The sequence below is a fragment of the Haliotis rubra genome, unplaced genomic scaffold (genome assembly GCF_003918875.1).
Source record: "Haliotis rubra isolate DU_JTF1 unplaced genomic scaffold, ASM391887v1 Scf32, whole genome shotgun sequence".
In the NCBI taxonomy this organism is placed as follows: Eukaryota; Metazoa; Mollusca; class Gastropoda; order Lepetellida; family Haliotidae; genus Haliotis; species Haliotis rubra.
Window position 1 is genome coordinate 2912473 of NW_025766991.1, and position 12850 is coordinate 2925322.

The 12850-nt window shown below is 41.3% G+C and overlaps 1 protein-coding gene across 1 annotated transcript in view; it reads right to left on the reverse strand.

Annotated features, from left to right (window-relative positions):
- The window catches only part of LOC124283747 (ubiquitin carboxyl-terminal hydrolase 34-like), a 38439-nt gene that overhangs the window by 10036 nt on the left and 15553 nt on the right, over positions 1-12850 (reverse strand). Inside the window, exons 24-42 of the mRNA XM_046719771.1 lie at positions 12747-12800; positions 12364-12486; positions 11953-12017; positions 11298-11427; positions 10508-10576; positions 9637-9717; positions 9356-9369; positions 9136-9214; positions 8360-8524; positions 7520-7699; positions 7218-7322; positions 6409-6453; positions 5669-5773; positions 5094-5241; positions 3269-3366; positions 2440-2472; positions 2253-2301; positions 1883-1968; positions 1248-1331 (exon numbers count right to left, since the gene is read on the reverse strand). Of these exons, the coding sequence (XP_046575727.1) occupies positions 1248-1331; positions 1883-1968; positions 2253-2301; positions 2440-2472; positions 3269-3366; positions 5094-5241; positions 5669-5773; positions 6409-6453; positions 7218-7322; positions 7520-7699; positions 8360-8524; positions 9136-9214; positions 9356-9369; positions 9637-9717; positions 10508-10576; positions 11298-11427; positions 11953-12017; positions 12364-12486; positions 12747-12800 (1713 nt within the window). The remainder of the gene's footprint in view (positions 1-1247; positions 1332-1882; positions 1969-2252; positions 2302-2439; positions 2473-3268; positions 3367-5093; positions 5242-5668; positions 5774-6408; positions 6454-7217; positions 7323-7519; positions 7700-8359; positions 8525-9135; positions 9215-9355; positions 9370-9636; positions 9718-10507; positions 10577-11297; positions 11428-11952; positions 12018-12363; positions 12487-12746; positions 12801-12850) is intronic.

Sequence of the window (12850 nt, forward strand, 5' to 3'; positions counted from 1 at the left end):
CAGGTCAGCAATGTTCCAGCTATATGAGCCAGGTCAGCAATGTTCCAGCTATATGACAGGTCAGCAATGTTCCAGCTATATGATGGGTCAGCAATGTTCCAGCTATATGACAGGTCAGCAATGTTCCAGCTATATGACAGGTCAGCAATGTTCCAGCTATATGACAGGTCAGCAATGTTCCAGCTATATGACAGGTCAGCAATGTTCCAGCTATATGACAGGTCAGCAATGTTCCAGCTATATGACAGGTCAGCAATGTTCCAGCTATATGACAGGTCAGCAATGTTCCAGCTATATGACAGGTCAGCAATGTTCCAGCTATATGACAGGTCAGCAATGTTCCATCTATATGAGCCATGTTCTAGCTATATGACGGGTCAGCAATGTTCCAGCTATATGATGGGTCAGCAATGTTCCAGCTATATGACAGGTCAGCAATGTTCCAGCTATATGACGGGTCAGCAATGTTCCAGCTATATGAGCAATGTTCCAGCTATATGACGGGTCAGCAATGTTCCAGCCATATGACAGGTCAGCAATGTTCCAGCCATATGACAGGTCAGCAATGTTCCAGCCATATGACGGGTCAGCAATGTTCCAGCTATATGACAGGTCAGCAATGTTCCAGCTATATGACAGGTCAGCAATGTTCCAGCTATATGACGGGTCAGCAATGTTCCAGCTATATGACAGGTCAGCAATGTTCCAACTATATGACAGGTCAGCAATGTTCCAGCTATATGACAGATCAGCAATGTTCCAGCTATATGACAGGTCAGCAATGTTCCAGCTATATGATGGGTCAGCAATGTTCCAGCCATATGACAGGTCAGCAATGTTCCAGCTATATGACGGGTCAGCTATGTTCCATCTATATGACAGGTCAGCAATGTTCATGTTAAATAACTGAGTCTGGACGAGTCAATCCAGTGATTGAAATCATGAGCATTGATCACAAATTGGGATAAATGACATGCATCAACCAAGCCAGAGATCCCAGCTATCCGATCTGTTAGTTGCCTCTTACCGACAAGCATAGGTTACTGAACATAAATTCTAACCCAGATCTTCAAGAGTAGTTAGTGAAAGTGCTTGCGGCACAACAGAATGTGAAAGGTAACTTAATATATGTGATAAGGTTGAAGTAAACCCAAGAACATAACTGTATTAACCTTGTTTCCTTGGACGAGAGTCAAAATATATCTTATAGTGTTATAGTGATAATGAAATGGTATAAACAATGGTACCTGTTTGTTGTGGTGCATTGAGATCTGGGGCTCGGACAGCTTTGGCTGGAACAACTGCCATAGATCCAAGAAATACTCTCCAAACTGAAACCACAATGATATACTGAAAACTCATTTGTTGAGAAAACTTATACGAGGAATCATTCTGTCATATGAATAAAACAAAACATCCAACTAAACCAATTACATGTACAACAGGGGTACAACACACATTCTACCCATGTGGGAATCAAACCCAGGCCTCCATGGGACAAGTGAATGCTTTAACCACTGGGCTACCCCAACCCCCACAGCAGCCTGTAATAACCACTGGTCAACAGCATAATCTATTTCAGTTTGGATTATTCTCGGACAAGCTTGCAGAACTGGGGCCCATTTCTGTCTGCACTTCTACAAAGTATGCAAATGTTTTATCAGACTTAAAGCTCTAAAAAACACACACCAAATACATTGTGATAAAGAGTATATAAAAACATGGGGAAAGAACCTAGATCTTGTCTATACAAATCTTGTCTAAAAGAACCTAGATCTTGTCTATGACAACCTAACACATGAGATATGACAGTAGCCAGCTTCTCCTGCTTATACTGCGTCATGACAGCAAAGTAACACATGTGATATGACAGTACACTCACCAACAGCTTCTCCTGCTTAGACACGAGACAGTACGTCATGACAGCAAAGTAACACATGAGCTTCATTGTGCCATGCACCTGGGGATCTGGAGAGAGAAGAGTACCATCAGGCCTCTGATAAAACAATATGCATTTAGCTTTTTTTGCGTAAGAATAATTCAGACTATCTCCATAACTAATCTAGATTATTCAAAATAGCTTTGAGTTTTGAAAGAATCGCTGATTACATGCTAACTCACTGTAAAGAAACCTTAAGATTTGACACTGAAGGTTCACACAGATCACTACTGTGCAACCCTGATTATAGGATACTTACATGAATGGCTGTAAATATTTTGGTAAAGTGATGTAAATTTACGGTACTACTTACCAACATATAACCTTGCCCGTGACAGGAGACTCAATAAATGCTCATAGACCTAGAACAAAAACAAACTTGTCCAACAACTGTGACCAAAGTTACATAAAAAGCAATAATGTCAATTATGTCGATGTTTAACAACCATTTAACCTGTTTATCTCACAGACAATAAATTAGTCTTATAAAATCTCCTCACCTGATGCAGGACCATGAGTGCCTCTGTGGACATCTGAAAACAACAATACCAAAGTGAACATTCAAAACAAAATATTAACTTTATCATTGACATGTGGTGTACATTTCAGAGTTCAATGCCCTGTGAGGTGAGGTGAGGTGAAATTGGGTTTAACGTCGTGCTTGAGAATATTTCGCTCATATGACGACTATGTGTATGCGGCTGCTTGTACTAGGCCAGACTTCAGCTGGTTTTATAGTGCTAGCCCACAGAGATACCATGCCGCAGTGAAGCTTGAATACCCCACTCAGACACATTATACTGACTCCGAGCCGACCAGTCCTTGTTGTACCCATTAATGCCGAGTGCCAGGCAGGGACCAACAAGTACCATATTTTAACGTCTTTTGGTATGACATGGTCGGGGATCGAACCCGCGACCTTCCGTCAATGCCCTGTAACAAAACTGATATCAATGCAATTCCCTATTTTGACCTGTACCCCATGATGTCAAGTTTTTCAGGTGAACAAGAGCCATGTTTTTACATGTGTTTCTGACTGGCAGGCAGGATACGCTAACTTTTTCAAAAGCAATTCATACACCCATCTCATGACATGGTGAAAATCTTACAATCCACTCTGCTTTTGGCAGAGATTTCTCATGATTATGAAAAGGATTTTGTCGTTTCGTTTTAATAACATTATTACTAGCCATTACAAGACAATATGCAGATATATTTCTCAACTTACATAAGCATGTAAAAAGGGTCAAATTTCAGGATTAACACTAGTGCTGCAAATAGTTTATTGGAAACTATGGTCGCATAATGTTAGCCAGATATGATACTCACAGCAAACTCCTTGTGCGGACTGAGCATGCTCCTGGCGGAGCGGAAAGACTGACGGAAGTGAGTGCTGGGTACTAGGGACACCAGCAGGAAGGCAGCAGCTGTAGCAGAACAAGATCTCAGTCAGTACCAGTACATTGTACAGCATTGGTCGACCATGTACAAATACAAAGACTAAGTATGTTATATTTTGGATTACACTTTCTTAGTAATTTATACTTGTCAGAGGGAGCACAAAGTATGTGGTTTAGACCAACAGTTGTCTGACTTCCACATTGGTTACACTGTCTTGATTACACTGGTTACAATGGCCTGGTTACACTGTCTTGGTTACAAGGACCTAGTTACACTGTCTGGGTTACAATGGCCTGGTTACACTGTCTTGGTTACAATGGCCTGGTAACACTGTCTTGGTTACAATGACATGGTTACACTGTCTTGGTTACAAGGACCTGGTTACACTGTCTTGGTTACAATGGCCTGGTTACACTGTCTTGGTTACACACTTGGTTACACTGTCTTGGTTACAATGGCCTGGTTACACTGTCTTGGTTACACACTTGGTTACACTGTCTTGGTTACAATGACCTGGTTACACTGTCTTGGTTACAATGACTGTCTTGGTTACAATGGCCTGGTTAGACTGTCTGTGTTACACTGGTTACAATGTCTGTGTTACACTGGTTACAATGTCTTGGTTACACTGGTTACACTTTCTTGGTTACACTGGTTACAATGACCTGCTTCCCATGTTCTCTACCTACCATTACGGACCCGGACATTGTTGTGAGCTATGAGGTACGACCTCCACTGTCTTGGTTACAATGACCTAGTTACACTGTCTTGGTTACAATGACCTAGTTACACTGTCTTGGTTACAATGGCCTGGTTACACTGTCTTGGTTACAATGGCCTGATTACACTTGCTTGGTTACCATGACCTGGTTACAATGTCTTGGTTACACTGGTTACAATGTCTGTGTTACACTGTCTTGGTTACACTGGTTACACTGTCATGGTTACAATGGCCTGGTTACACTGTCTTGGTTACACTGGTTATTGACCTGGTTACACTGGTTACACTGTCATGGTTACAATGGCCTGGTTACACTGTCTTGGTTACACTGGTTACACTGTCATGGTTACAATGACCTGGTTACACTGTCTTGGTTACACTGGTTACACTGTCTTGGTTACACTGTCATGGTTACAATGACCTGGTTACACTGTCATGGTTGCAATGACCTGGTTACACTGTCTTGGTTACACTGGTTTCACTGTCATGGTTACAATGACCTAGTTACACTGTCTTGGTTATAATGACCTAGTTACACTGTCTTGGTTACAATGGCCTGGTTACACTGTCTTGGTTACAATGGCCTGGCTCCACTGTCTTGGTTACAATGACCTAGTTACACTGTCTTGGTTACAATGGCCTGGTTACACTGTCTTGGTTACAATGGCCTGATTACACTGTCTTGGTCACAATGACCTGGTTACACTGGTTACACTGTCTTGGTTACACTGGTTACAAGGACCTGGTTACACTGGTTACAATGACCTGATTACACTGTCATGGTTACAATGACCTGATTACACTGTCATGGTTACACTGGTTACAATGACCTGGTTACACTGGTTACAATGACCTGATTACACTCATGGTTACACTGGTTACAATGACCTGGTTACACTGTCTTGGTTACACTGGTTAAACTGTCCTCGTTACACTGTCTTGGTTACACTGGCTAAACTGTCCTCGTTACACTGGTTACACTTTCTTGGTTACACTGGTTACAATGACCTGCTTCCCATGTTCTCTACCTACCATTACGGACCCGGACATTGTTGTGAGCTATGAGGTACGGCTCCACCCAGTTGTCCATCTGGTTGAGAGTCCAGGCCTGGGCCAACTTGTTGCGGGTCACCTGACCGGTCATCCACTCCAGACATTGTTGCGGACAACACTTGGTCAGCTGAAGATCAAGTTTAGTAAGAAGAACTAAATTACCTTTCCAATCTGGGTCTAGGCCATGCATGAAACTGGGACACTAACTCATAAGCAGGTTAATCGTTACCAGGTAGGTACAGTATTGTGTACTGATACAATTGCTGATATAACTGATATAATTTTGCAGTTGACAGTAAAGCAAGTTCTAAATTTATTCAAACTTGCTGATAAATCCACCTGACCAAAGTCTAGTCTCTAAACAACGCCATGATGAATTATCAACAAAGCTGTAGTAATATCTGTGAGTTCAACAACTTATCTATCAGAGAAAACTGGTTTACCGGCTTTCACATCTTCCATATTAGTGTTCAATACCACATACCAAAATGTGGCTGTCATTTAATGAAATCCCTGATTATCTTCAACAGATGAGTACAAACAAGACTCCTCACCTCCCAGAACCTCTGCAGCACGTACTGAGTGTACTGCGGCATCCCCGGTGGGCCACCCACAAACTCCACCAACATGGACAGCAGCTTGAAGAATGGTTGAGATTGCTGCAACACAGCATCATGCACCGTGATCATCATGTAAGTGAGTGAGTGAGTTAGTTTTACGCTGCACTCAGCAATATCCCAGCTATACGGGGCGGTCTGTAAATAATCGAGTCTGGACCAGACAATCCAGTCATCAACAGCATGAGCATCGATCTGCGCAATTGGGAACCAATGCCATGTGTCAGTGAGCCTGACCACCCAATCCCGTTAGTCGCCTCTTACAACAAGCATGGGCTACTGAAGATCAATATTCTAACCCGGACCTTCACGGGTCTGATCATCATGTACTGAGCAGTGGGGCAAAGAAAGAACATCTTCCTTACACATAAACACTTCCATATTTACTTAGTCCTCTTTACTCAAAAAAATAATATCAATTGTCTTTCAGATACCTCACAAGCTAAACTGAGCAGATCTCTGGACTTCATCTAGTATAAACACTATGTCTACAAAGCAATCTCACTTTTCATACAGATATTTCTTGTGAATGTAAAGTCAACATAAAATCTCTCATTTATCAAGACATCTCATATACATTACTCTAGAGAAGTTTAGGACCCCCAATTCTTTCATATTGCTATGGTTCTTCTGTCCTTAACTTCTTTTGAGCAGTACATGGACAAAAGATGACTCACCTCAGGGTTCAGTTTCCTGATGGCCCCAAACACCATATTTATCACCTGTAACACATTCTACATAAATGAGCACCAAGACATCGCAACTCAAGAAACATGGCAAAAACTCCAAAATCTTTGTCATCATGTGACAAAGTTAGTATTCTTGAACTGGGCTGGCACATTACATGTCTACAACTGAATTCAATCTCAATCCATGATATTTGTTATAGATATTTGCCGCACACCCATTTCTTAATATGGTCTTGTGATATGTCAACCAATAATCAATAAATTGGCCATTTATGAATACTATTTGAAGTATCCCTGTTTAAACAAAAACAGTTTTACTTTGTTTAGAAACTGTATGCAACATACAGGTGAGGTGAGGTGAAATTGGGTTTAATGTCGTGCTTGAGAATATTTCGCTCATATGACGACATGCATGCGTGTGTATGTGTATGTGCGGCTGCTTGAACTAGCCCAGACATAAGCTGGTTTTGTAGTGCTAGCCCACTGAGATACCATGCCGCAGTGAAGCATAAATTCCCCACTCAGACACATTATACTGACTCCAAGCCGGCCAGTCCTTGTTGTACCCATTAATGCCGAGCGCCAAGCAGGGACCAACAAGTACCATATTTTAACGTCTTTTGGTATGACACGTTCGGGGATCGAACCCGCAACCTTCCGGCTCTCCTGGTGGACGCTCTACACCACGGAGGCGGTCGCAACATACATATGTAATACATCATCATCAAATGGCCCTATAAATGTGGACTATTATTATAATTATTATCATCATCCATGTCCGAGTGTTAAATACTTACTGCAACTGCTAGAGTTTCATTATATCTCGTTAAGCTAAAGATGAGATTGCACGACTGCCGGATGTTGATATTATCACGGATTTGATTGAACAGGAATGGAAAGCCCTGAAAACAACAATGTAACAACTGTAATTCCATGTATGGGATTAAACAAAAATAATTTTAATCTGTCACAGAGCTACAATTTTGTGACATAGGTCCTTTATCTGTGCTCAAAGTAGTATCATAGACTTTAACATAGACTTTAGGCAGTCATAGTGCTTCAACCACTCTGTGACTCAGATCCTCCAGCTTCTCCTCACCTTGCCCCCAATGATGGAGTTGTAGTCCTTCTCCGAGAGATGCAGCTGTTTCTCTGCGCGAGACTTCTCCACCAGTAGAGCTATCAATGAGATCATCTTCTCCAGAGACATGGGGCGGTAGTTGTCATCAGTCAATGAGATCACATCTTCTTCCTCATCATCATCAGACAGGATCTCAACCTACAGTCGGAACAGAAATATAACATAAACATTTATCTTGTGTGGGATCAATGTCAAGCAGTGTACTGAGAAAGATACAAGCAAGTATGCCAAAATCTCACACTGAAAGATTGAGAGTATAAATCCTCAACTGAGAGTCTAAGGCAAGAAAGCTGTTTCAAGCTAGTACAGCGTATGTTCATGGTACTAAGACATTAAACCTCTGTACTGAACAATACAAGGAGAGTTTTGTTTAACACCACACTCAGCAATATTCCAGCTGTATAGTGGCAGTCTGTAAATAATCAAGTCAGACCAGACAATCTAGTGATCAACATCATGAGCATCGATCTATGCAGTTTGGATAAATATAAGAGGAGAAGTGAAAGATTCAGAATGAGTTGATAAAGTGGTTTTGGTTGTACAGTTAGTAATATAAGTACTGAAAGACAAAGGGGGCCACTTGAGAAGTAGTACCCTTGAAAGGAAAAATCAGCAGTATCACACGATAAGCTTTTAACTCTCTAACTACTGAATGTTGTTTCACACAGCTATTCAACACCTTGAGCAGTAAATAACTTAGACCCAAACAAACATACATAGTGATTGCAAGCAAGACCACAAGGCAACATGACTAGTCACAGAGCTTGACCATCTAATCTCACTCCTTATCCAACTTACGTAATTCTCCTGGGCCTTCTGACCCATGTAGAAGGCGATCATGGTGGAGATGGCGTTGATGCTGATGAGGAAGTTACACTCCTCCTCCCCAGTTTTGGCAAACTCCAGCAGGAAGGCGAAGTACTCGGTCAGGTACTTGCTGTGCGGCCGCACACCATGTTCAATCTACAAGACAAATACACGGTAATGATCATTTACATGTAACCGTTCAGGTGAAAGGGCGAGAAATATAAACACCAAATAAGTAAGTATTGTTGAATAGTTTATATAAAATGTCAAAGATATAGTCACACAAGCATATACAGGCCGGAGTCCTTGAGATACCCTATGTTGAGTTCATCCCTGTCACTGATTATTTTCACAGTAAATTGTGTCAGCACATATTTAGAGAATTAATCAGACTCTCTTTGAGAACAGGTGTGACAGTTGCGTATTCAACTTTAAAAATAAAGGATCATATGCTTTATGCTATAGATGCTATACTTTAACATTCTTTTGGATGAATTACATACGAGTACTGCGTGTATTCTACATTATTGAGTACATTATTTAATAGGCTGGTTGGTTGTTTTGTTTAAGGCCGGATTAATCTACATAATTGGGATACGATGACATGTGTCAAGCAAGTAAGCGAGCCTGACCACCCGATCCCGTTAGTCGCCTCAAAGACAAGCATGGGTTGCTGAAGACCAATTCTAACCCGAATCTTCACGGGTACATTATTTAATTGACTCCTGCATCTATGGAATATGGGATGATAGCATAATCAGACTTACGATGGTAAGCATCTTCTTGATGAACCTTGTCACACACGACCTGTTCCCGATCTCCGTCACGTCCACAACACCATCCTCACTGCAACACCAGCAACACATGAACTCAGACATTAATTAAATCGGGTGGTGGAAATAATTCACATTAAAAAAAATGAAGTAAATGTTATATTAACATTTCAGGAAAGTCATAACATCTTTACAAGAGCAAGACAGTTCTCACCTCTCCACAATAGGCTGCATGTAGAGATCAAAGTGGGAGTTGACGCAGCTGACCAATTACGTGAATCACCAATCTCTGGAACATCTGAACAAATTCAACAAAATATTATTATAAGATAGATGTCCTAAATATGACAAATCTTTAAATAAAAACAGAAAAAACAACAACAAATCTCTGTGTGAAAACTTTATTTCAACTTCGTAAGTCAAGATTCTACTTTTTAATACAATGCGCTTACATAAATAAATACATATAGATATTGTGTACAGGTGTGAACGTACCTGTCTGACCATCTGATTGGGACACTTGATGAGTATCTGCTGGGGCCACCAGTCACTGTCAGCCATGTGGTCCAGGAACCACTGCAACATCAACACCGCCCATGAAGCAAACACTTGGCCTAAGCATGGTCAGATACTCGGCATGAATGACTGAATAACATTGGTGATCTTGTACCCTACAGAGAGTGAAGGGAGTGTGTGAATGTTGTTTTATGTCAACTGTATGTGCCTAACTTTGTGACTATCCAGCTAGACTCACCTCACAAGGGCCGGGGCAGGAGTTAAACTGTTAGGTGAGCAGTTCAATCTCCACCTCTGTATAATGTGCCTAACTGTGTGACTATCCAGCTAGAATGTCAAGTGACACCAGACTCACCTCACAAGCGGCCGGGCAGGAGTTAAACTGTTAGGTGAGCAGTTCAATCTCCACCTCTGTATAATGTGCCTAACTGTGTGACTAGCCAGCTAGAATGTCAAGTGACACCAGACTCACCCTCACTAAAGTGGGGCAGGAGTTAAACTGTTAGGTGAGCAGTTCAATCTCCACCTCTGTATAATGTGTGCCTAACTGTGAGCAGTTCAATCTCCACCTCTGACTATTCAGCTAGAATGTCAAGTGACACCAGACTCACCTCACAAGCGGCGGGGCAGGAGTTAAACTGTTAGGTGAGCAGTTCAATCTCCACCTCTGTATAATGTGCCTAACTGTGTGACTAGCCAGCTAGAATGTCAAGTGACACCAGACTCACCTCACAAGCGGCCGGGCAGGAGTTAAACTGTTTGGTAAGCAGCTCAATCTCCACCTCTGTATAATGTGCCTAACTGTGTGACTATCCAGCTAGAATGTCAAGTGACACCAGACTCACCTCACAAGCAAGGACAAGGCGGGGCAGGAGTTGAACTGTTTGGTAAGCAGCTCAATCCACTGTAACATTGTGGGCTGAAACAAAGGCAGACATGTGTTTTCAAAAACAATCTGTTCTTGTTTATATTGAAAGTGAGAAATAAATCAATACAAGTGTTTGCCACTGATATGGCAATGTCCCCCGCCTCTAAAGAATGGAATATCTATCTTTACTACTAGATATTCACATACAAGATGCCCGTAATGACTGGTGTCTGCATAATCACCCAATGTAGGCTGTCAACATAATTGAAAACATTGGGTGCAATATTTCATGAGATATCGCGTTAACAAGAGTTAAAAGTGTGCAAAGTGCCGTGGTGACCTTGAAGGTAAGGTCAAGGTCGACTGGTGTCTGGGTAATCCCCCAATGTAGGCTGTCACCACATTTGAAGACACTGGGTACAACAGTCCATGAGATATCGCGTTAACAAGAGTTTGATAAGTGGTCAGTGTCGTGGTGACCTTGAAAATAAGGTCAAGGTCACCCAAATGGACTGGTGTCTGCGTAATCCCCCAATGTAGGATGTCACCAAATTTAAAGACATTGGGTACATCAGTTCATGAGATATCGCGTTAACAAGAATCGGGACGTACGTACGTACAGACGCCGCTGAATACATAGTCCCCCGTTCCGGCGGGGACAATGATCATAATACAACATTTATTACGTTATCACAGATGTGATAAATCAGTAACACAATGCTTATCAGATTGTTGGCAACATCAATATGTGTGTCCCATGTTGCTGTCCCACCTTTTCTTTGGCATGTATGAGAGTTTCCAGAACAAACGATGTGGAGAGTTGAGCTGCCTTGAGGGGGACGATACTGTTGTCATCCTTGGGGAGAGTGGTGGTGATGTACCCACAGATCTGCCACATGAACCTGAACACACAGCAATAACATCATCTCTTAACTCAGGGAACACAGACTCTGTGTTTGCTACTCATGTTGATATATTTGCATAAAAGACACCTTGATGAGAAAAACATGTAATAAGAAAGCAACCTGTGAACAGTTAAGATATGGTATACAATCAGCAAAGTCACACATCCCCATCTCAATCAACTCTCACGATAAGCATAGGTGGAGAAAATCCATTTCTAAACTTCACTGGTCAGAAAGTGTGAAAGTATTTCAGGCTGTAGCATTAAACAACATTGCACAAATTCAGCTGAGTCTCATAAGCTACCAATTGAAAAAAACATTTCTGGTGTTTCCTGCCATGATAATGCTGGAATATTGCTGCGTAAAACTAAACTATCCAAACCTTTGGGTTAAAATAACATACAGTCACCAAGTCTGGCCTTTTGATCCTTTAAGTCACATGTAATGACCAGGAGGGGTTGGTAGGAACTGACTTATCAAATGACCATGAGGAACTATCTAAGTATCTGTCTTGCCACTTACCCGAAGTAGGTGTGTTCGAAGAGATTCTTATCCTGTAGAAACTGAGTATTGTCTTGCCAAATCCACTGAAATTTTACGATGAAATCAAGAACGTTAATCTGGTTATCAAGGTCTTTGTTCAAAGGGACAATTACACAAACCAAAGGATCTTGAAACATTGGAGTTACATAATTTCATAAGTATGCAAACTTTCGCTTATACCATCACTTAACTTGAACTTAAGAGACCTCAGAGTTGTAGTGCAAAGTAACTTAATGTGGAACAACTTCTTAATATTACACAATGAATACAAAAAGTATTCCTAGTAGTTTGGGGTTGTGCAGAGTTTTCCAGGACCATTTGCAAACATCTGTAGTGTGTTAAACAGTTATAATGACTTTTATGCCAAGTGAGAGAGGTCTTGAGACATACATCACCAAGGTCCTTCGACAACTCAAAATTGAATTTTTTCCTCTCCTCTGTACTGTCCAGGACTTCCTCAGTCTTCTTGCCCTTGGGGCATCTCTCATAGAACAGCATGTACGCACTGTTTGTCTGGGGGCAAATGGGGGGCAAATACAGGAATAGTCTGTTTTGTCATCCTGGGTAGACACTTATTGAGACTTGAGTCTTTGACATTATTAACCATGCTTTTTAGAAGATTACTCATCTTTCAGCACTGGGATCAGACAGACCAGTGGTAGTCTCAAATCCTTTAATTATTGATATGACAGGGAATTCTTATTCAAAGTGGAAGAAAACAAAAACATATTCGTTATTTATTTGAGTACAAATATATACACATAATTTCTTACCTTTTCAAACGAGAAGTCCATGAACTTGTCAGTGACTGAATCATACGTCTTACTCTGTAATCAAGAAGATTATTATATGTACTAATATACCTCTGACAAAGATA